Genomic DNA, 24,186 nt, shown 5'->3' on the forward strand with positions numbered 1-24,186 from the left:
TTAGAGAAAACCTCAAATACTATTGACGATCGGTAATATATTTAATTTTAATGTACATTACATTTATTTAAAAACACTAATATGATAATACATGTCATTTATTTATATTTTTATTAATGATAATAATAATTTGTATAATATTATGTATTATTAATGTACATTATATTGAAAATAAAAATAAAAATAATTTCTCAAAATTATTATAACAAATATGAAGGATAAATGCACAAAAAATGTCATAGTTGCTGGGATAACTCGTTTTAAATCTACATCTGTCATAAATAGAATCAAAATGTTTTTTAAAAACTTTAAATTGACATATAAAATTTACTGTAAATATCCAACAATAGAGCTTATATGTATTGGTAATAAAATTACTCATAAGTATACAAAATTTTCTAAACATACATAAGAACTGGGTTGATAAAAAATGATGGCAATTAAAATTCAATACCAATAATTATTATAATTATTATTATTAATACAAATAATTGACGCACATTTTACATAACCTTTTAATTCTGCTGTGAAGGATCCGGATCGTTAGGATTACCACCCATTTGTCTCCTAAAAGATTCCAAAAGCTCAGGATTGACATTTTGCATTCGCTGGCCAATTGTTGTCCTCTAAAATTATAAAATTTATTATTCATCTTCATAAAATATGAAATTAACAAAAATAATAAATAATATAATATATTACGCTTCAATAAGAGCTTCCATGTGTCCATCTTGTTCAATGTTTCCACTCATTAGAGTACTCATGACATTTTGCATTCCCGGCTCAGACAACATCTGTCTTGCCATGTTTACCAAGGCAGGATATGATAGGAGAGAACTCATATCAGGAAATGAAGCATTAGTACCTCCAATACCCATATTACCAACTCCAAGTCGAGCAATTTTTTCCTCAGTCAATTGTAGATTATTTTTATAACTTTCATTATCAGGCTCCATTTCTAAAGCTTTTTGATAACATTCTTTAGCCTCTTTATGTTGCTCTAAACTTGTATAAGCTAACCCCATTCTTCCGTAAGCTTTGCTGTATGAAGGGTCAATGGCTAATGCAGTCTGGCAATCTTTAATTGCTTGACGATGATTATTTAATTTATTATAAGCTGCTGCACGATTACAATAATATACTGCATTACGACCATCCAATTCAATTGCTCTAAATATATAAATAAAAATATTACTTTTACGATGATTAAATATGAGTTGCAAAATAATTGATATTTTTTTTTATTGAAAATAAAATTTTACTAATGATAAAATAATAATAAACATTAAATTCATTGAACGTACTTGGTATAATGAGTAATAGCATCTTGAATTTTATTTTCTTTCATCAAATTATTCCCATCATTTTTGTATTTTTCTGCTTGAACTTTTTCTTCCGGTGTAGCTTCTTTTGTCGGCAATGTTATCATATTATCGACAGCAGTTTTATAAATACTTAAAAGATCAACATCAGTTGCTGCATCAGATGCCTGAACATTATATGAACTTTCTAAACATTGAATTGCAACTTCAAGACTTTCTCGTGAATCTGCTGTAATATCTCCTTCTTCCAATTGTTTTGTAAGAAATTTTATGATACTTGCAACTAATCCTTTAACTGCCATTATTATCTAATAAAATAAAAATACTGATATACTAAAAATAAATAAGACATTTGTTATTATTAATTGTGCTCTATCATTCTAAAAATTGAATTTACAGAATATAACCTAAAATACTATCTTATTGTACTAATAATATCATAAGGATATTTTTAAACTACATTTAATGTTTAGAAAAAAATTATTATAAAGAATGTAATAATAATAACAATTATCAATGATTTATAGACTAATCTTATAAATTAACTAAAAAAATCACTGACAAATTTACAAATGTTGATTCTGTGTGGCTTACAATGAGATGAATTCGTTGTTCAGAATGTCAATCGTTGATAAAAAAAAAAACACCGAACGATGTGATACGTTTATAATATTTATTTCATAAACTTAAAAACAGTTTATTATAATGAATGATTTAATTTCACTATGTATTATAAGTAATAAAATTAGTTTGTATACCGGTGCAACATCAGTTTTCACATCTATTTTTTTGTAAAAGAAAATTCTACAATGTTCTCAAACAACATAATTATTATCGACAAATGATAAATCAATATAGATGTCGTTAATGTTTATTTCGAAATTTGACTCAAATTACAAAATTAAATACGAAATATATTTCAAAATATTATTGTTAAATGTACATATAAACAATATTAAAAATATTTCGTATATTAAATTAATTCAACTGAATAAAATTGAAATCATCGACAATTTTATAATGATCTTCTCTATAATGAACTAAATCATCTAAGAATCGCATACTGCTTTCGTTGTGTAATTTTGTTAAAACTGGAGGGAGAGGTGTAATTCCTGCAATGTTGGCTAAATCATCATAATATTTTCCTTGCTCTGGTCCCATCATATGAAAATGTTTCTTCCCTAAACCTTTTTCCATTTTCCTTTTTAATTCCATAACTTCGTCAGTTAACATTTCATTTTTACTTGGAAGTTTTTTTTCATTAAACCAAAACTTTAACACAAATTGAACCTGTAATAAATGATAAACATACAAATAAATTTCACATCAAAGAGATCAATAAAATATAAATAATTTTTCAACCTGAAGATCAAACATGCTGAATGCACAAACATAGAATGGTAGGCCAATAAATGCAAGAGTTGGATTTTCAACAGACAAGAGATGTTTCCATAAAGGAGTTACCATATTTGAATCAACTTTCACCCCACAGTTTTTTTTTAAAAATGGAAAACTATATTTATATCCTTGAGATTTTAAAAATTTTATTATTTATTTAATTTATCATTCGAGTACAATTATCCTAAATGTATTTTAATCTTTATATAAAATCTCTTACCTGTGCAATAAAATATAACATCTGCTTTTTCTTTCGAGTCATCAGAAAAAATTACTTCAGTCTCTTCAAACTTTACAACGTCTCCCTTCTATAAATCAAAGTATATTTGAGAAAAAAAAAATTACATATATTATTTTATATACACTCAATTTTAAATATAGGTATAATATATTTATATATACATATATAGAGTTTATAAAACCTGAATAACATTTTCTGGAAAAATTGTATGAATCGGATCTGGATAATGATGACTCAAAATGACTTGTTTAGCCTTATTCGATATTTCCAAAGCTAAATCCATGCCAGAAGGTCCAGCTCCAATAACAATCACATTCTTATTGATAAATATATCGGGCACTCGATAATCATGACTGTGTAATTGATCTCCTTGAAATTTACTTTGTCCTTCAATAGTAGGCACATTTGGTTCAAAGTAATGTCCATTACAGATCATTACTCCATCAAAAGTTTCTCTTTTTAAAATATTTTTTTTCAAATCTTTTACTGTTACTATCCATTTTCGTACACTTTGAGAAAGTTGATTATTTTTCGTTTCTAAATCTGATGATGGTTCAACACATTCTACGTTATGAAGAAACTACCAAAAATTGAAAAATATAAAAACTTATTTTTCACATTCATCGTATAGTCTTTGTTGAAATAAATTAATCTACCGCTATGTATAGATACTTTTTTATAAATAAACATTAAACAAACCTGAATATACGGTCGAAGTTGAAAGTGATCACAGTATTGATTAAGAAAATTTAAAATTTCTGTACGAGTTAAATAACTTTTATCTGTATGATTGGGAATGGGGAAATCTGGATAACCCATTACTTCTTTAGGTAAATTAGTTCTACAGAAAACATATGGATAAATAATACGATTCAACTATTGAATTTAAAAATAAATATATAAACAATGAGAAACTTTTTGGTTTACCTTAAACTTTCATACATACTGGAATGTATGGGAAGACCATAATGATCAACTCCAGTTTCTGGAACGTATACCCACGTACCTCCAACTTTATCCGTTTTTTCATAACAAACAACTTCAGTAATTTTTCCATATTTTTGATCTGATGATTTTAGGAAAGCAACACAATGTCTAACGGCTGCTAATCCAGCACCACCAGCACCAATCACAGCTACTCTCATATTTATGAATTTATTTTATAAAATAATAAAAAAATATATATATATGTTTCGGCTGCTGTTAAAGATTGAAAGTCACAGAGGAGGAATGAGCGGCTTACTAAATCAATTCCTCCTTTTCACTTATGTCGCAATAACTCGTCTAAGTGACTGGGAGATTATAACAAGTTCGAGATAGCCACTCTTTTCTTTATATTGATAGCACAATTATTTATACATTATACCTACTATTTATTTCAACTTATTATTATAATTTTAAATTTATGTAACTTATAAATTTTGGGGCACAAATCATGTGATTCGATAATTGAGTAAAGACAGTTTTTATAATCTTTTGTTAATATTTTAATTATTTTTTGTTGACAGAATTTAATGTCTATAATTGATAACAGAAATCTTGACGAATTTTTGATAGAAAGATTAAACTTTAAAAAAAAAAAAAAATTTTTTTTTTAATGATAAACATTTAAAGAATTTTCATTATCAGTTACTTTGATAGAGTCTCTTTTTTTTTCTAATAATAAAAACGTAATTAACAAGCTTGTTGATACATTTACATAATAATAATATAATGAAAAAATTAATAGTGTTTATTATATTTTTAACGATTTTTTTTCATTCATGTTCTTCTAATATAAGGTATTTTAAAAATATAAATATCAATGAAAAATTTTTCCGTTATTGATATTTTCGATGTTTTTAATTTTTTACTCAAAAATATATTTGAAAAATTTTTTTATTAACATTTAATGTTATTAATCATTTAATATATTCTTTACTATAAAGGAAAAAAAATTTCCTCAAGTATAAAATATTAATGCATTAATGAAAACGTATGTCTGATTCCCAAAGTTTTGCGTATAAAACGTACAATTCCATAGCAGTTCTTGCATCTTCAATAGAATCATGTTCGCCAGTTTGTATATTAATTCCTAATAATTCTGCTGCTAATTTTTTTAAACTTGGAGTATTCCCTTTACTAACACGTCTAAATAAACTATAACGCGATGTATCTCGTTGAAGCTTTTTTGGATGAGATAAAAACAAAACTGAAAGATCTTGTTTCAATGCATGACCAACTAGAATACGTCCTTTCAATATATTGGCAACTTCTCCTTGAACTACTTCAAATTCTTCACCATTTTGAACATTATGAGGGCGAATTCCACTTACAGCTGTTCTGTAATCTTGAATAGTCTCTCTTGGTTTCACAAACTTATCATAAATACACGCTCCATGACGATTCACTATTGATACCCTTGCAAGCATGCTTTCAGTTCCATCTCCAATCCCAACCATTTCACAATCCATCGCTACTTGTTTTGTTAGAGTTGTATTTCCTAAATCCATGACAGGTCGAGTGTTTAAATTAAGTCTTTTTTTACTCTGAAGAAAAAAATTGATATTAATAATAAAATTGATATAATTTGCTTCAGATATTAATTTATGATAATTATCAATCTTACATTATTTTTGGACTTTCTTTTGCCTTGACGAGAAGATTCTGAAGATTTTAGAGGCCTTTTTGGAGGTGATTTGGAGTCACTAAATTGTTGAGAATCAGAACCTGATTGATTAACAAGGTCTTTAAATTTTTCCCAATTAGAGTTTGTATTTTTTGATTTTTTATCATTTGCTTTTGTGACAACTGTTGTAGATGGCAATTTATTTTCTTGAAATTCAGAATCTGATTTTTTTGAAACAATATCAGTATTTATTAATGTTTTTTTTGTAGACAAAGCATCAAGATGTGATCTAGCAGCATCGGGCATCATTACTTTTGAAAGCATTTGAGCACTTTCGATAATAAGTGCTAACCTCAATTCAAATTATTGTATTTGAGTATTTACACCTAGATTTAGTTGATTAGTAAAATTTGTGTAATACTAGTGGTAACTTTTGATCTCAATTCTTTGAAAAAGATAAAAAGGCTCCTATAAATAAAATATTGATTAATTAATCATAATAATAATTTGAAAAGTTGTTTAAAAAATATGTTAAAGGTAACATAACCAAAAAATGTATTAACTTACCTTGTTTCAAAATATAGTTTATCTTAATTATTTTCATTTTAAATAAATAAATATTATTATTGGTCCTTTTTCTATTAATAATTTTTTTTTGTAATTTTCACGGGTTTTGTTAATATACAATTTCCTAATGTTTTTAGTTATGTATACAGCTGCTTTTACCAACTAAACAAAGACAACATGTGATTTAGGTAGAGGTTAATGTCGTCTTTCTTTCACCTATTCAAATACTCAATGGAAACGTATTTGACACCGATTGGTCGGACATTTGATAAATACATTGACGGTTTTTTTTTCAATAATAAACTATTATATACCTTAAATAATAATAAAATACATAATAAACACTTTTTTTTTTTACCTACTATACTTCAAGATTAATATAAATTTATTTTGTATACAACAATAATTATAATATATAAAGTAAAGCTGATGTTTTCTTGCGATAAATATTATTATATATTATTGTTCGAAGTATTGTGTTATGTTTTGGGATTTCGGTTAAATTTCTTACATAAACTGTCGTTAAATTATCACATGCTATTAAATTAAATTGAAAATTTTAAAAATTTTATTAATACAAAAAAAAATTAATTTGTTGTTGGATTTTTAATTTTTTCAGGTAAATAATATTCATTATTATGATAATTATTTATTGTTTTTAAACAATCAATTCTCTAACATTCATATTTTATTATTGTAGTTTTAATAATGAAGAACAATATTCCAAACATAAATGATGCAATACATTGCTTCAATTATTTAAATAAAATTTAATCTACATGAAATTATAAAAAAAACATAATTTATATTAAAATGCATAAAATTTTATAAAGGATGAATAATAAAGTCTATAAGAATTATCCTGCATATAAAATGTCATTCATAACCTCACATTTAAGCGTTAAAACAGCGTAAATAATAATAGATTAAAAATTGATAAATATTAAAAATGAGTCATTTCAACTTTAAAACTCTAATAAAATTATTATGTATTTTTACTTGTATAATTGCCGTACAAAACTCCGAGGTATATGAATATATATATATATATATATTATATTATATTTTATTACCACAACTAGATATTAAATAGACAATTAATTCAATTAAAATTTGATTTTAGAATCACAGTACAAGTTTGATTCCTGAACAAGATGATCCTTTACTGCTTCTATTAACATTAAGTGGATCATTTGTAGCAGTAGGTCAACGATCAGGTGAAATTCGTTGGCGTCAGGATAACGAGCCTGTTGTAAAAGTTCCATATGATGTTAGACAATCAATGGCACCAATGTTTTTACCTGATCCAAAAGATGGATCATTATATCTTTACGGTGCAGAATTTGAAGTGTTAAAAAAATTACCCTTTACAATACCACAGCTTGTTGCTAGTAGTCCTTGTAGAAGTAGCGATGGTATTCTTTACACTGGTCGGAAAATAGATACTTGGTTTAGTATTGATCCGGTAACTGGTGAAAGAGAACAACTTCTTGGATTCGAAGAAGCAGAAAATACTTGTCCTTTAGAGACACAAGATGCCATTTTTGTTGGACGCACAGAGTATAATATTATTATGGTGGATAGTAAAAGAAAGGAAAGAAAATGGAATATAACTTTTTACGATTATTCGACAGTAAAAAAAGATGGAGAAGGCACCGATTATGATTTTGTTCATTTTACAACAAGTTCTACCGGCCGTATTGTTACATTAGATCCAAGGCTTGGTGTTATTTTATGGGAATCTGATTTAGAAAGTCCTATTATTGCAATTTATACTGTAAATACGGAAGGTTTAGTAAATGTTCCATTTACAAGTGTTTCAGATGACACATTAGATAATTTATTACAAAGATTCACATTAAAGCCAAGTGATATTCAATTATTTCCTACTTTATATGTTGGTGAACACAGACACGGTTTATATGCTTTACCATCATTAGTAGATTCTTCTACAGCTACAATATCCAGTCATACTGGACATTTAATGCTTGAAGGCCCTCGAATTATTCCCCAAGCTACCAATAACGACAATAAACCTGTTAATGATGAATCTATATCTACCGATGATTTAGATGAAGAAATGAAAATAAATAAAAATTCTGGAGAGAATAATTTGATAGTTTTGGGACATTATAAAGTCCCAACTGAATATAAACCTTCAAATCAACCGCTTCAAATAACAGGAAGATCAGATCCTATTATTCAATCAACAGATAAATTAGTTAATGTTTCACAAAAAATGACAATTGTGGTTCAAACTGGTGAAGAGAAAATAAATACCAGTATGCAGCATAAAAGTTGGCGTAAGACTTTTGGAAATGCTTACAATAGTACAAAACGTTGGTTAAATCAGCAAGAAAATAAGGGACTTAAATTGGCATTAATTATTCTTGTTGGTTGTGTAATTGCTATGTTTTGGTATTTTAATGCACAATTTAAAGAATTTCAGCAAATGTCTCAAGGCTCTAGAGAAAATAGTAGAACAAGTAGCTACAGTGGAAAAAATGGAATTACTGCTATACCTGAAGATATTGGAGAAGGAGCGGTAAAAGTTGGAAAAATTATTTTTAATATTGATAAAGTATTAGGTAAAGGATGTGAAGGTACTTTTGTTTATAAAGGAGAATTTGATGGTAGATCTGTTGCCGTTAAAAGACTTCTCCCAGATTGTTTTACATTTGCTGACAGAGAAGTAGCCCTTTTAAGAGAATCTGATGCTCATGCTAACGTTGTTAGATATTTTTGTACAGAACAAGATAGAATGTTTAGATATATTGCTCTAGAATTAGCTCAAGCAACTCTTCAAGATTATGTAGCAGGACGATATGATCGGCAGACGATCTCAGTTAAAAATATTTTACTTCAAGCAACCTCTGGACTTGCTCATTTACATTCTCTTGATATAGGTAATTTTTAATTTATTTAAAAAATTTTTGAGTAATTATTAATTTTACAGTTCATAGAGACATCAAGCCTCATAATGTTCTAATATCGATGCCAGGACCTCGAGGGGAGGTCAGAGCAATGATATCGGATTTTGGTTTGTGTAAAAAATTACAGCTTGGTCGTATGTCTTTTTCACGAAGATCTGGCGTGACTGGTACAGATGGGTGGATTGCACCTGAAATGTTAAATGGAGAAAGAACAACATGTGCAGTTGATATATTTTCTCTTGGCTGTGTTTTTTACTATGTTCTGTCAAATGGAAAACATCCATTTGGAGATAGTTTAAGAAGACAAGCAAATATTCTTTGTGGAGAAAATGATTTAACAGCTATACAGGATATTCCTGATAGTGATAAAGAACTTGCTTTGATTTTAATAAAAGCTATGATTGATAAAAATCCTACAAATCGTCCACCTGCTATAGCTATTCAGAATTATCCTTTCTTTTGGAATTCATCACGTATTTTAAATTTTTTCCAAGTAATTATTATATTATTTATAAGATTATCAAAATTATTTATATTATTTTTGTAACTTACTTATTTTTATTATAGGATGTAAGTGATAGAGTAGAAAAAGATGAAGCTGATAGTCCCGCATTAATGGCATTAGAAACTGGTGGATCACGTATTGTTCAAACAGATTGGCGAAGTTGTATCGATTATGAGGTCGCTAATGATCTTAGAAAATATAGAAGTTATAGAGGAGAAAGTGTCCGTGATCTCCTTCGTGCCTTAAGAAATAAAGTATGTACAATAATAATATTAATATTATTTCAGTCAAATTTATATAAAAATAAATAAATATTGTAGAAACATCATTATCGAGAGTTAACACCAGAAGCTCAAGCAAGTCTTGGTGAAATTCCTGAAAAATTTACAGAGTATTGGCTATCAAGATTTCCACATTTATTGTCGCACAGTTGGTGTGTAATGCAACGATTTCGAAGAGAACCAGCTTTTCGAGATTATTATCATTTTGATTATGAATTTACTACTTATTTTGCTTATAATATGGTTATAAATATATCATGTAACATTCATCACAATAACATTAACTCTAATGGTAATGCTGTTGAAGTAAAATCGTCAACGACTTCTTGGAGAACTCGGGAAACAATTGATTGGAGTCCTAATCGTACCAGATATCGTGGAAATAAAAAAAAATATGATAAAAAGAGAACTGAAGGACCAATAACGTGGACTCTACCATCCAATAGTTAAAAACTTGACTTCCACTTTTATATTAGAAAATATTATCAAGCGGAAGTAAAGTTAAAAATTTGTTTTATCAACGACAAAACTTGTGATATTTTTTTATAATCATCCTAAACGTTCAAATTTTCATACTTGAATTCACTTTAATCATAATTAATATAAATTTTCGTCTATTTATCATATTGCGATATAATTATTCATGTAAATGATTAATGTTAAAACTAAAAATTTGATAATTTTAATCTATATATTTTATAGATTATATCAATAATACTTAAAAAAAAAAATTCATATTAATATCTTAAATAAAAATAATTTTATAAATTAAAGATCACGTGGGTTTTACAAAACTGTTAGCACATATAATTTCATAATATGTAAAAAAAATTCAAAAAAAATAATGAAATTATAATTAAAAATATTTAATTAAAATTTATATTTATATCTCATAAAAATTTATGTAATTGTAAATAACAATTTGTGAATACTATATTTCTTTATATTTTACATGTTTTATGGACTGTATCTCACAAAATAAGTGAGATAATAAAGATATTTAAAAAAAACATATACATATATATATATATATATAGATATAAAAAAATATTAATATACAAAATGTACTTAAAACCTTTCTAAATGACTATTTTTATTCATTGCAATATGTACTTTTAGAATTTTTATAACATTGGTGTATATAAACGGAGTAAATCCATTATCTGATAAATTCTCTTGAATTTGATCTAGAGCTGTTGAACCCTTAAAATTACGAGAGTTTACATCTGCACCATGTCTAAGTAATAATTCAACAACGTGGGAATCACCATTCTTAGCAGCCAAATGTAAAGGAGTATTACCTACAAAGTCTTTAACATTAATATTAATAGTACAACAATTTAATAAAAGTTTTACAACTTTGATTCTGCTATTTGAACACGCAAAGTGTAATGGAGTGCGATTTTCATTATTTGTACAAACATTAACATTAGCTCCAGCATCTAAGAGTATTTCTACTAAGTCTACAAGGCCATTAGCACACGCTACATGAAGCGCAGTCTCTCCTCTTGTGTTAGACACATTTATTCCTAACATAGTTGTAGGATAATGCTCATCGCAAATTTCCTCTGCTGATGGTGCACACTTTTCACAGACACATAAAGGATGACAAAGAGTTGAATTATTATCAATATTTGATTTAGCGCATGGTCCTTCAAGTCCTAAATAGTAACAAGCTAATCTAATGTCCCCTTCACGAATAGCAGCTAACAATTTATCGGTTTTGTTTATTATCTGAGGAGGGGATTGATTTTGATTTTTTATACATTTAATTAATTTACAATTAACAGATGGAGTATGTGAAATTTTTAAGGCATTCTCTATAATATATGAATGTTGCTGTTCAAGTTTTTGAAAAATTTTACTGTTGTGTGCAACAATTAAAGGTGTTTGACCATGTCTATTAGCAATTTTTGAATTTGCTCCGTACTCCAAAAGAATATCAACTATAGTTGTATATCCCCATTTTGAAGCGTAATAGAGTGGAGTATTTCCAATGACATTAGCAAAATTGATATTAAGAGTGATTCCCATTTGCTCTGAAAAATACAGAATAGCTTTAATACAAGTTTCATGGCCATGATCAGCAGCTAAATGTAAAGGACTATTTCCACGATTGTCTACTAAATTTGCATCAGCATTAGCTTGTAATAGCAGCAATACTGTGTTTTGATGACCTCGTGATGTAGCACAGTGCAATGGCGTAACTCCATCGATATCAGGTTCATTTGGATTAGCATGGTTTGCTAATAAAAAATCAACTATCATTACGTGTCCATAAATACTTGCAATATGCAACGCAGTTCTGCCTCTATTGTCCTTGGAATTTACGGTTGGCCAACTAGACTGTGTCAATTCAATCTCAGTAAAACTCCACTCGCAATTTTCACATCTACATAATGGATGGCAAAGTTTTGATTCTGATATTAATTTTTGTTGTTTTTGACTAAAAATTTTCTCTATTTCTTCGAGATCATCTTTTTCAATTGCAATAAATAACTCATTCAGTTTTTTATTACTTATTTTCTCTTGTGTCTCTTCTAAAGATCTATCTGAGGAAATTTTAAAATATTTTTTCATTAATACTCCGGACCTTATATGTTCTACAGCAGCTTCCAAAGATGTTATGAGAAAATCTATTTCATCTGCTTTATTAACAATATCTGCCGAAAATCTAAATTGTTTCATAAACACCAATTGTGCTGTCCAATTTGGTAAACCGGTTTTTATGACAATAAAAATAAGTATTGGTAATAAATCATCAGAACTAATTGTGCCCAAACTCTGGGAAATATAACGAATAGACCGTTTGAGACACTCAACTTTTCCAAGTACTGTCATATAACTATCTAGACGGGATAATTCCATTTTTCCTCGTGTTATAACTGTCTGAATGTCATAATGAATATCAAGGTCTTTTAATTCTAGTTCATCAAGATTTTTTATTATTTTATTTAACTCGGCATCTTTTTGCGATGTATTTGTTGATATTGCAGCAGGAAGAAGATTACGTAGGCCATAAAGAATATAACTCTCAACAGCTAATTTTATCAAATAGAGATAATAAGGATTTAAACTAGTTTTCTTTTGTATTTTTTTACAACTTAAAATCTTGTAAAAACATTCTTGATATAACTTTTCAACTAATCGCCGTTGTATATTGAGTGTTTCTTTTTCTAGATTTTTATGAATGTGTTCAAATGATTCGATGGAAGTATCAAGATCGCGAAAAAAATTTGAATCTTGAATATCTGTCCAAAGAATATTAACACAATCTGCCAAAGTTGATACTGTTACAACATCATTTTTATTATTTTGATTTAGTAAATCATAAGTTAGTGAATTTTCAATACACCTAAAAATATAAATAAATAAAATAAAAAATAATATAATATAATAAAAAATCAATTAAATAGCATTAAACTTACCAAACAATGTATTTAGATAAATAATCGGTGTAGAATGTTTCCTCAAAAAGAAGTCGTGACGTGCAAATTTTATGTTTATTCTGACTAGTTAATAATCTGTCTTTTAAAATTAATTGTTCACCCGCAAGCGTTTTAAATGAAGATCCGGTTTTTTCATCGTCAATTGGTATTAAAATATGGTGTGAGATAATTTCCTCAGTGATAATACAATTATCTTTGAAACTTCCTTGACAAGGAACACAAATAATTAAATTATTTTCAATAACTTTTTGAAATATATCAATATAATCATTTTGGATTGTCTGAAGAAATGAATTCTCGGATAAATTTTCATCGTATTTCAATTCCATATTTATAATTTAGAGCCATGTAAATTGTGCGACTACAACAGGATTATGCTAAGATGCTGTAATCAATGTATACGATATATGTAACATTTTTTTTCATATACAATTACTCTATAAGAATACATGACAACAAAAATACTCTATGCATGTACATATGTATGTATATGTATATTTATCCATATATGTACTTAAAAGTTATTTTTCAGAAATATACCGCAAGATGGTGTGCACATGTTATTTAGAATAGAGTATCTCAAGACAGAGCTTGACAAAACGACGCCATATTGCTTGATTCCTGCCTCAAGTCCCATAAAAACTTAAGAGACTTTAGTCCTGCCGGACTCTATCTTGCCAGACTTTATCATAAGAAACTCTAATTTAGAAATTTAATTTTTATTTTAAAATTGATAAAATAATTTCAAATAAATTCTTTACATTAAGAAAATTCTTAGATAATTTGTAAACTACTTGAATTTTAAAACCTGATCGTAGAAAAAAGATAAAATAAATTTTTATCATCTTTTCTAGAGTATCAAAGTAGCAAAATATGATAAAGTTTAAGAATAATTCATGTTAAGCCATTATAAATTTATTAATGCATTAGAATCTTGATATAAAACCTGGTATCAGCTTTTAATAATGTTATAAATTTCATCATTTTTTTTGTTATTTCATTTAGGTATTAGTTTACTATTCATTAGAATAAGGAATATTTATCATGACATGGTAAGTTTCATTGATAATTTTAAAATAATAATATTTAAATGTCAAATAGATAAAAATAAAAAAAATTATTTAAACTACTTTTATTAATTAGTAATTATTAAGGTTAATAACCTTCTAAAAAGGCATTTATTATCATATAAAGAATACATAGTTTACTAAAATATATTTATTTTATCGTCTGATTTTGTTTATTTTATTTATAAAAAATTTTGTATGTTTGTATATAATGTTTTCAGAAATTTCACTATCATTAAATCATCTTGTTTTAGTGATATACAGATTATATGATGCCGATAAAAGATTACGTTATGAATGATTTTTTTCAGTATATTGAATGATAACGTTAATTTAATGTATTTATAAAAACATATATTTCCCTTTACTTGGTAAAAGTTTTTTATCAATTGAGACTATAATAATTAAATATGAATTTTGTGTTATTATATTAACATATATATATAAAATTTAAATCCAATACATCTTACATATTTTTATCAATACATAATAAAATATAAATATTATTTATTAACACTTGTTATTATTATACATACAAGATATTTACAATATTTGGCACATAGCTCATAAGTTATTTAAAAGAAAATAAAACCAGTGCAGTCAATTATCAAATTTCTTAAATTTCAAATGAACAAATTAAGCGTACAAAATAAATTATTCAGGTAAAAAAAAATTTATAAATTGATATTTATCTTATTCAGAATATGATAAATATCATCCTGTTTAATAATGATAAAACAAATCGTGATAACTAAATTTTAATGTAATCTATGTTAATAAAATAACAATAATTTATAAAAAAAGGTAGCTTAAAGCTTAAAGTAGAAATTAAATTTTCTTATTAGCTAAAGATAAATATGATATATAATGAGTAATAATCTATGTACATATATATATATATATATATATTATGTATGTATAATTAGAAGACAATGTTAAATTATTTTCATTTGATTTTTAATTTAACAAGGATGCCTTGTTTCCATTTTTTCTTTGCCTTCCATTTTCTTCCTCCTCTTTGCACGATCTGCATTTACAAAGTCTGGGTCATTCCAGTATTGAACTTCTCCATCTGCCCAGCAAATGAAAATAACATTGGTGATTAAGAGAACACAAAAAACTATCCAAAAAACTAATCTCCATTGTGCATTTGTACTTTGAGGAGTAAGTTCTCCAACAACGATAGGTGTGAGAATTCCAGTAAGTGCACCAATTCCATTAACAACAGCCATTAAAGTACCCGAATAGTTAGGACTGAGATCTAAAGCATTTACTTTCATGCCAGGATAAAAAGTTCCCATGAAAGTCATACCAATAGTAAACATTGCTACAACAGTATATCCATTACATCCAACGTATGAAGCTGTCACAATAAAAATTGCTGGTCCAAGAGAAGCAATTGTCGTACCAAGTTTACGAACGTTTGTTCTTGATATATGACCAGCAGTGATTATCCAGTCAGCGATCCATGAACTAATAATACTACAAATCCACATACAAAGATAAGGAAGAGATGATAAATATCCATTACTTTTGATTGAAAATTTTAAAACACTGCTCATGTATTTGGGTAAATCTGTAATCATTGTAAAGAGACCCCAATCATGCCCGATTTGAGCTGCAATTAAAGCCCAAACAGGTTTAGCTGAAAACACATGCCTCCAAGGAGTATTTGGGGGTTTTTTATGCGTATGAGTACTCAGTCTCTCATGAAGGAATTTTTTTTCATGATCTGATATGAAAGGATGTTCACTAGGATTATTGTAACACACAAGAGTCCACGTAATAAACCAAAGAACTCCGATACAACCAAAAACGTAAAAAACTGCTGGCCAACCAACTGGTGAATGATGAAGAATGAGACCGGATATCGTTGATGTAAAGACAGTTCCTAGTTGAGCTCCAGCAAATACTAATGAACCTATTTTTGAACGTTCTTCTGGTGGAGTCCATTGAGCAAGCATTGCATTTAATGCTGGAAATGTTGTTCCTTCTCCTAAACCCATCAATATTCTCAATATAATTAGAGCAGTTGCACCTCCATATTCTACTGCCAAAGGTGTTAATAGTGTAAATATTGCTGTCGAAAGGATTCCAAGACCAAGAGAATATTTTCCACCAAATTTTTCAGATAACATACCACCAGGAATATGAGTTAAAACATATCCCCAGTAGAAGGATGACAAAATAATTCCTTGAAGAGACTCATCCCAATCATAAGTTCCACTCGATGAAACTACTGGTGGATCAGCAACAACTTCTACCGGACAAGTGTCTTCACTTTCATTAGTAGAATTAGTGTGATTTTGAGGTACTACCATTTCAGTAATGGTAATTGATAAGCAAGTTCTCATAGTGTAGGCATTGAAAAGTGCCAAAAACCCCATAAAAGCAAATATCCATCTTTGTTGAACTCGAATACCTAAAGCAATCATTTTAAAAATCAATATTTAATTTTCCAAAATATATACCAAAGTAATTAAAAATTTCATTATTCTTTCAATTAAATGATAATTATTTTTGTAACTTACAGCAAGATCTCCATAGTGATATCATGTTTAATTTTAATTAATAATAAATTATTTATAAAAAAATTCACGTTAACAATCGTGTAGACGTGTTTGAGAACTTTTATTATTAAATCAGAAACACTGCAACACAATGTAAATAATTTGAATAAACTTTCTAGTGATAAGTAAAGTAAAAAATAACAAACTCGATACACCTGGATGCTTTCAATATAAGACTGAGGGGCCAATCTCAGAGAATTGGCTTTATATCTGGTGATCTGTGTATCGGACGGTGCACCGATATCCTACTCTATCTCTACTCACTTCGATAAGCGACTACCAAGTACTTGTCTTGTCATCTAAACATGCAGTTATTTTTACGTCAACAAAATCTCAGTATCTTTAATTGAAATCATAAAAAAATGTGTTAAAGGTAAATGTTTCTACATCCATTTCGTGAGGTTTTTTTTACTAATCTGTATGTACTAAATTACATTTCAGTCTACGATATAATTGTTTATGTGTTTCTGGTGTAATAAAAAAAATTTATTATAGAATTTTTCTTTTCCTTATTAATACTCAACCCGATAATTATATCTTTAATCATTTCACGACGTCAGCTTGTTTACATTATCATTTTTTTCTATATAATATTTGTTTTAATTTTAAAAAAAATTATTTTATTGTTTAGTATATGTAATACTTTTAGTTACCATTATTATTCATAGTAGTAAATTTTTTTTTTTATTCAAATAGCTAACCTTGACAAAAATATATATTTCTTTTTAACGTTTTTATTTTTTTCCTATAATTTTGTTCTAATTGTTACTATCAATAATTCGTTGATAAACAACCACTTTCGAATATTTGATGATATCTAATCGGATAATTGTTAGTTCATTTACTGAGCTAATGGTTTATTTTCATGTTATGAATGATTCAATAATATTAACAATAAATTCTCCAATGGTAATATTTAAATTTTGCAATCATTAGATAATCATTTACATTATTACAAGTCAACCATTACTAAGTTATTAATTCATATAAATTATTACACTGAATAAAATTCATTTTTATAATGGCATTCTGTTGAGTCACGATTTACATTTAAAATACTTTATTAATGAATAAAAAAATAAATAGATATTTATAAACTAATGGCATGTTATGCGTTAAAATATTCAAAACTTAATTATTTGATATAAAATAATAATTATATAATTAATAGAGACGTTAACTTTCATCAGAATGTTCAACTTGTTTTATTGAGGTCAATAACTATAAAATTATAAATTAATTAGTTATAATGATACTTAAAAAAATACATACCTTGATAGTGAATTTCTAGTGATGATGGAGGTATTTGTTGTTTTATTGAATTCAAATTTTTTGGTAATAATGGAATAGCTTCTTGTATGTACTGTTTCTTTAGCATAATTACACAATGATGTGATATTTATACTGTGACATAATTGTAATATAATTAATTAAAAATAAGTTTATTAGTATTTACGTTTTAACTAATAAGTTGATAAATAATTTTCAAATATCACCTTGTTATCGGTTTGTGCATCAAGTTTCTACACCTTATCGCTTTCGAAGTTGCAAATAAACGATCAAGTATTGACGTTCGTCACAATATTATATTAATCTTATGAACAATTATTGAAAAAATATTATTTGATAAATATTTTATCAATGAACATGAATCTTTCATTAAGAAGGATTTTAATATTTTTCAATATTTACGTATTCAAATTTTACCTGAGAAAAACTCTAGTACCTTTATAATTATTTAATGTTAGTGACTTTTACTTAAACGATAACAAACGGGAATTTTTTTGACTCATTGAAAGTGATAATGAGATATAATGAGATTAGGGTCAATGTTAATAGAAAAAAAAAAAAAAAAATTAACAATTAAAATAATCAAAACTGTTCAACTTTATTGAAATTTACAAAAATTAATCACTATTATTGTAAATGATATTTTAAAGTAAATAATGAATGTTAATTTAAATTTATAAAATTAATTCATGTATAAAAATTTAATTATTAAATGTGTATAATAAATAAAAGTATCTTATTGATTGAAATATCTTTTCATTACATACCATTAATTCACTGTACTAGTAATATAATAATATTAAAATCATTTCTACAAATTTCTCTTCTTGCTGGAAGTAATCTTCATTGAGGCTAGTACATTTTCTTTATCTTCAACAAAATTTTTTATTAGTGATTCTCGTTTTTTCTTATTCGCATGAATCTAAATGAAATAAAAAATAAATAGATAAACAGTTAATACTCATTTAATTTAATATATTTTTTATATTTATTAATAAAATATTATTTCCTTAAATTATATAATAATAAATAATGTAACTTACATATTTTTCAACAATATACTGTTTGGTTAATATAAATAATTCTTCGACTGTCCATGTCATTTCATCTTTTTTATTTAATGCTATAAAAGGGCATTTATTTTGATGACGAGAATGTTCAATCCAGGGATCATCAGAAGATTCCCAACCGTCCAATTTTTTGTAGCAAAATATACATTCTACCAAATCTGGTTCCTGACTACCACCAATTGCAATAAATCCTGCAGCAGCCATTTGTTTAGGATTACATGGTAATGTTGAATCTTGAAATGGCCAATAAGTAAATGTTTTTATTCTATTTTTTGACCAAAAAAAGGAATCTTCTGAACTGTAAAGAAAAATAAATTTGAAGGTTAATTCTTATACTATTATAAATATTTATATTTTTTAATTTTTATAATTATATAAATTTTTACACTTACATTAAATCCATATTTCTTGAAGTACCCATTACTAAAATATAATAATTAATAAAAATAATGAATTAAACTAAATTTCAAAACAAATGTTCATTACAACCGTTGTGATATATGTATAAATATACCAATTCACACACTGGTCAAGTTTAAAAAATTCTTTAGATGGCGTAATTTAATAATTTGAATGTTTATAGATGGCGTTGATGTGAGTTTTTAAAAAGTACCGAATAATTTTAAAAAAATATAAAAAATGATAAGTAATAAAACAATTAAAGAAAATTTTTCTTCTTAATAAAATTAATTTACAAAAAAGTAGAAAGAAAAAATAATAATACATTCATTTATAAGAATTATAATAGCATAATTTATAAGTTTATATTTTTCCATAATTTATCTTAAAATTATCACATTTAGTTTCATAGCAACAGCCAATAATATTGTATAAATACTTTGTTTATAAATGGAGTAATAAAACTAATTAAGCTGATTTACAGCTTATTTATATAATACAGTAATAACTATTTATTGTTTCATAAAAAATGGAAATAAAAAATCTTAATACTTATGGAATAATTGGGTTTGATGGTTAATATTTATTTGTAATTCATTTTATAGAATATAAAATTAATTTTTGTTTACTTTTAGGCTTGACTAAACATGGTTTAAAATTTCATCCGGATCAAAAGCATTTAATTTATTCAATGGGAAGTAAAGTAACAATAAAAAATATCGAAACGGGGGAACAAAGTTTTTTATCAGGACATAATAACGTTATTACAACGTTAACTATATCTCCTTGTGGTAAATATATTGCATCTGGACAACTTACCCATTTAGGATTTAAGGTAATTATAATCGTTAAAAAAATACTATTGAATTTATTTATCTTTTTATTTATTAATAAATAATTCATACAATGTAACAAAATTAATTAAGGCGATGGTAATTATCTGGAATTATGATGAAAAAAATATTAAAGCAAATTATGAAATCCATAAAGGAAAAGTTGAAGACGTTAGTTTTACTTGTAAAAGTGATTATTTAATAAGTTTAGGAGGAAAAGATGATGGAAATGTAATCGTATGGGATATTCATCATAATAGAGCTATATGCGGTATTGTATATAATATTTATTTAATTATATAAAGGATTGTACAAAATATTTTAAAAATATAAAATTTTAAGGAGCTTTTGCTAGCACTGAAATAACCGGAAATGCTTGTACAATAATTGGGACAAATATAAGAGATAAATGCTTCCTCAGTGGTGGTCAAGAAACATTGAGACTTTGGATAATTGATCCTCTGGTATGTAAAATTCAAGCAGTAAATATTAAAATGGGTAAATTACGTCGATGTATCAATTGTATTTGTATTGATGATAAAGATGAAGTAGCATATTGGGGTACTTCATCCGGAGATATTATTGAAACAAGGTTTAACATTACTTTTATCTATTTTCAATTTTATAATGTATAAAATTGAATATTTCATAATTTTAATATTTTATCCGATAGATTAAATTTTGATCGTGATATAAATATTTTGGAACCAGTAAAACCACCTGTTTTAGTAGGATGTTACTCCAAAATTCCATCTGATATAAAAAAACTAAAAACTGGAGTTGGAGATTTATATGCTGCTGGAGTTACTGCTTTATATTTAATACAAAAAAAAAAATTAATTGTAGGAACTGGTGATGGAACTTTAGAACTAACAGAGATTATTGCAGTAAATATTATTGCATCATCAAAGCAAAAAATTAAATTACCAAGCACTCCACAAATAAAAACTGCAAGTATTTTCTCTAATAACTATTAAATGGCTATTTCTCAATAATTAATTATGTAAACTTTGTGTAACATTTTCACTAAATTGCAGTTGAAAACTTGTAAAGTTCAGGGTGCTGTCACATCAATAATGCAATACGATGAACAATCTTTATTAGTAGGTACATCATGCTGTGAAATTTGTCAAGTTTCTTTGACAAATTTAAGAACTAAAATTATAATAACATGTCATACCGATTCTGTATATGACATTGCATTCCCTTAGTAAGTAGCTTTTTTACTTAAGAAAAAATTAATATTAAAATAAATAATTTAAAAAATTATTTTTATTTTATACTAATAATAATTATATCGTCTAATGCAAATGAATCAACTAATTATTAAATAATTGCTTATTATAAATTTAATATTTCAAATTAATAGCAATTATTCAGAAATATTTGCAACAGCAAGTAAAAATGACATTCGATTATGGCATCTTGAATCACAAAAAGAATTATTGAGAATCATTGTTCCTAATTTTGTTTGTACTAGTATTTGTTTTTCTTATGATGGAAAACTTATAATATCTGGTAAATATATTCTATATAACATTTAATCTTTTATAATTATAAATTTTTTTATATTAATTAGTATTATTCTAGCATGGAATGATGGAATTATTCGAGCTTTTAAACCACAAAGTGGTATTTTATATTTTGTCATAGAAAATGCTCATATAAAAGCTGTTTCTGCTATTGGTTTAACAAAAAATGGAAAAACTTTAGTTTCTGGGGGTTGTGATGGTCAAGTAAATATTATATTAGCTTTTAAAAGTTATCTAAAATATATTTAACAATTAATGTAGTCATCATTTAAAGGTACGTGTGTGGAAGATTTCTAAAAATTTTCAAGATTTAAAAACAATAATGAAAGAGCATAGAGGACCGATAACTGCTCTTCATATTACTTATAATGATGAAAACGTTGTCAGCTCTAGTACGGATGGAACGTGTATTATTTGGGATTTATTGTAAGTCTTATATTTAAAGAGATAAAAAATTTATCATTATTATAATTATTTGAAATTATAAATATTTGATCAAAATAGAAATTGTTCTCGAAAACAAGTTATTATGGGTAATACCATGTATATGTCAACTAAATTTCATCCAAATGGTCTTCAGTTATTAACTTGTGGAACTGATCGTAAAATTGCCTATTGGGAAACATTAGATGGTTCTATTGTACGTGAAGTTGAAGGTTCAACTATTGGAGCAATTAACTGTTTAGATATTCATCCAGATGGTCAATATTTTATTACTGGTGGTAACGATTGTCTTATTAAATTTTGGGAATACACTTCAGGCGAAGTCACACACATTGGAACTGGACACGCAGCTATTGTTACTGCTTGTAGATTTAGTCCTGATGGATATCATATTGTTACTACAAGTGCCGATGGAACGATAATTATTTGGATAAACCCTATCATAGAACAGTCTGATGATTCAAAAAGTGTAAAAAGTATTAAAAGTAGACAAAGTAGTGAATACAGTACTAAAAACCAAAAGTATAATTGTCAAGAAGAAAACGTAGAAAATATTAGCCATCGCTCAGTAGCGAATATTGACAGCATTCAAACAGTTTATTCTAGTAAAAAAAACAGTGATTCCTGTAATTATGATCCTATTCAACCTTCTAAAGATAATTGTCGAAACACAAACGATTTTCATGATAATTTTAATAAAAGTGATAATCAATTAAAATCAAAAGATTTAAGGAGTAAACAATTATCTCAAGAATCAATGAAATTACATTATTCTAACAATAAATAAGTTTCATTACATTAAGATACAAAAATTATTTGAAATTATTCATAAATATTTCTAATTTGAATGAATATACGATCAACTTATATTCTATTGTAATTATAATTAAAAAATATATACTATTTATCCCCAAGCTTGACTTTTACAATAATGAATTATTAACTTGCCGTCTGTTCCATAACAATCATAAAGATTCTTGACTGTTTGATCTGGAGCAGGAGCAAAAGTTTGATTAATGTATAGAAACTGTAAAATATGAACATGAATTCAAATGTGTTATTAATTGAATTTAATTATTATTTTTATTGTTTAATAATAGAAATAAAACTTACCAGTCGCTCATTTACATCAAGTTTTAAATATTTTTTTACAAATTCTGAAATCCATCCAATATGCTGATCAGGATTTACAGCCCATTTTTTTTTCTTCATAATCGGTGCATTTCCAGTAGCTTTTAACAATATATCAACTAAAATAAAAAATATATTAAATATTTTTTTTATTCTTCTAAATGTTAACTTACTTTAATTGTTTAAATTAATTTTTACTTTTTGTTTTATCTTTAGATTGAGATTGAGATCCTTCTGTATTTGATAAACTAGTGTCAATTGTTGGTTTTAAAGATTCTACTTCAACTTCCAAAGGAGTATCAGTCACAGGTTTATCTGTATCTTCAATAGTTAAATTTGCGATGCCTTCTTTTTCGGCCATTTTTACTTTTTTAATAATTAAAATTTATATTATTATCGCTAAAATTCCCATTGAAAAGTTTTGTTGTCAGCAACTCGTAAATACAGATAATTAATCATACAAACGCAATTCACACACATATGTATGTACATATATGTATATATCCCTATACATGTTTACATAGGTAAATGGTTATGTTGTTGATG

General features: G+C 26.4%; 9 protein-coding genes across 11 annotated transcripts; 2 read left to right on the forward strand and 7 right to left on the reverse strand.

Annotated features, from left to right (window-relative positions):
* Nucleotides 1–440: 440 nt before the first annotated feature.
* LOC118065146 (small glutamine-rich tetratricopeptide repeat-containing protein beta-like) lies at nt 441–2,071 on the reverse strand. Its single transcript, XM_035080241.1, is given in 5 exon segments — nt 441–613; nt 616–626; nt 703–1,170; nt 1,305–1,630; nt 1,917–2,071. Coding segments are annotated over 4 exon segments (897 nt in total). The 5' UTR covers nt 1,625–1,630; nt 1,917–2,071; the 3' UTR covers nt 441–515.
* A 12-nt stretch (nt 2,072–2,083) lies between these two features.
* On the reverse strand, nt 2,084–4,358 carry LOC118065145 (senecionine N-oxygenase-like). The gene is made up of 6 exons (XM_035080240.1): nt 3,889–4,358; nt 3,661–3,802; nt 3,143–3,541; nt 2,941–3,028; nt 2,685–2,848; nt 2,084–2,612 (listed from the first exon to the last, which is right to left on the reverse strand). The coding sequence occupies exons 1-6, from the start codon at nt 4,104–4,106 to the stop codon at nt 2,301–2,303; spliced, it is 1,323 nt and encodes a 440-aa protein (XP_034936131.1). The 5' UTR covers nt 4,107–4,358; the 3' UTR covers nt 2,084–2,300.
* Nucleotides 4,359–4,821: 463 nt separating this feature from the next.
* Nucleotides 4,822–6,367, reverse strand: LOC118065130 (RNA exonuclease 4). The gene is made up of 3 exons (XM_035080214.1): nt 6,137–6,367; nt 5,570–6,037; nt 4,822–5,489 (listed from the first exon to the last, which is right to left on the reverse strand). Exons 2-3 carry the CDS (start codon nt 5,891–5,893, stop codon nt 4,926–4,928), a joined length of 888 nt encoding a protein of 295 aa, XP_034936105.1. The 5' UTR covers nt 5,894–6,037; nt 6,137–6,367; the 3' UTR covers nt 4,822–4,925.
* A 551-nt stretch (nt 6,368–6,918) lies between these two features.
* On the forward strand, nt 6,919–10,503 carry LOC118065129 (serine/threonine-protein kinase/endoribonuclease Ire1). The gene is made up of 5 exons (XM_035080212.1): nt 6,919–7,163; nt 7,260–9,042; nt 9,093–9,562; nt 9,637–9,828; nt 9,895–10,503. Exons 1-5 carry the CDS (start codon nt 7,086–7,088, stop codon nt 10,303–10,305), a joined length of 2,934 nt encoding a protein of 977 aa, XP_034936103.1. The 5' UTR covers nt 6,919–7,085; the 3' UTR covers nt 10,306–10,503.
* Nucleotides 10,504–10,923: 420 nt separating this feature from the next.
* Nucleotides 10,924–13,740, reverse strand: LOC118065139 (ankyrin repeat domain-containing protein 27-like). The gene is made up of 2 exons (XM_035080225.1): nt 13,284–13,740; nt 10,924–13,210 (listed from the first exon to the last, which is right to left on the reverse strand). The coding sequence occupies exons 1-2, from the start codon at nt 13,631–13,633 to the stop codon at nt 10,924–10,926; spliced, it is 2,637 nt and encodes an 878-aa protein (XP_034936116.1). The 5' UTR covers nt 13,634–13,740.
* Nucleotides 13,741–15,248: 1,508 nt separating this feature from the next.
* Nucleotides 15,249–18,556, reverse strand: LOC118065150 (putative inorganic phosphate cotransporter). 2 transcript variants are annotated; one of them, XM_035080245.1, is made up of 3 exons: nt 18,438–18,556; nt 18,214–18,345; nt 15,249–16,793 (listed from the first exon to the last, which is right to left on the reverse strand). In XM_035080245.1, exons 2-3 carry the CDS (start codon nt 18,317–18,319, stop codon nt 15,334–15,336), a joined length of 1,566 nt encoding a protein of 521 aa, XP_034936136.1. In that variant the 5' UTR covers nt 18,320–18,345; nt 18,438–18,556; the 3' UTR covers nt 15,249–15,333. The 2 variants fall into 2 exon arrangements, with proteins under 2 accessions (XP_034936136.1, XP_034936137.1); XM_035080246.1 differs by adding an exon at nt 16,903–17,240 and having other exon boundaries at nt 18,214–18,489.
* A 369-nt stretch (nt 18,557–18,925) lies between these two features.
* On the reverse strand, nt 18,926–19,824 carry Det (Deterin). Its single transcript, XM_035080217.1, has 3 exons — nt 19,694–19,824; nt 19,275–19,599; nt 18,926–19,153 (listed from the first exon to the last, which is right to left on the reverse strand). Exons 1-3 carry the CDS (start codon nt 19,720–19,722, stop codon nt 19,043–19,045), a joined length of 465 nt encoding a protein of 154 aa, XP_034936108.1. The 5' UTR covers nt 19,723–19,824; the 3' UTR covers nt 18,926–19,042.
* A 329-nt stretch (nt 19,825–20,153) lies between these two features.
* LOC118065128 (cilia- and flagella-associated protein 52) lies at nt 20,154–23,359 on the forward strand. Its single transcript, XM_035080211.1, has 10 exons — nt 20,154–20,275; nt 20,336–20,535; nt 20,627–20,804; nt 20,876–21,125; nt 21,207–21,483; nt 21,571–21,743; nt 21,903–22,051; nt 22,124–22,269; nt 22,340–22,491; nt 22,570–23,359. Exons 1-10 carry the CDS (start codon nt 20,230–20,232, stop codon nt 23,294–23,296), a joined length of 2,298 nt encoding a protein of 765 aa, XP_034936102.1. The 5' UTR covers nt 20,154–20,229; the 3' UTR covers nt 23,297–23,359.
* Atg12 (Autophagy-related 12) lies at nt 23,012–24,120 on the reverse strand. Of its 2 annotated transcripts, none has more exons than XM_035080210.1 (3): nt 23,839–24,120; nt 23,623–23,759; nt 23,012–23,499 (listed from the first exon to the last, which is right to left on the reverse strand). In XM_035080210.1, exons 1-3 carry the CDS (start codon nt 23,999–24,001, stop codon nt 23,449–23,451), a joined length of 351 nt encoding a protein of 116 aa, XP_034936101.1. In that variant the 5' UTR covers nt 24,002–24,120; the 3' UTR covers nt 23,012–23,448. The 2 variants fall into 2 exon arrangements, with proteins under 2 accessions (XP_034936101.1, XP_034936100.1); XM_035080209.1 differs by having other exon boundaries at nt 23,012–23,536; nt 23,839–24,115.
* Between the last annotated feature and the right edge of the window lie 66 nt (nt 24,121–24,186).

Source organism: Chelonus insularis, unplaced genomic scaffold (genome assembly GCF_013357705.1).
Source record: "Chelonus insularis isolate UGA/USDA-ARS -01 unplaced genomic scaffold, ASM1335770v1 contig_270_pilon, whole genome shotgun sequence".
Classification (NCBI taxonomy): domain Eukaryota; kingdom Metazoa; phylum Arthropoda; class Insecta; order Hymenoptera; family Braconidae; genus Chelonus; species Chelonus insularis.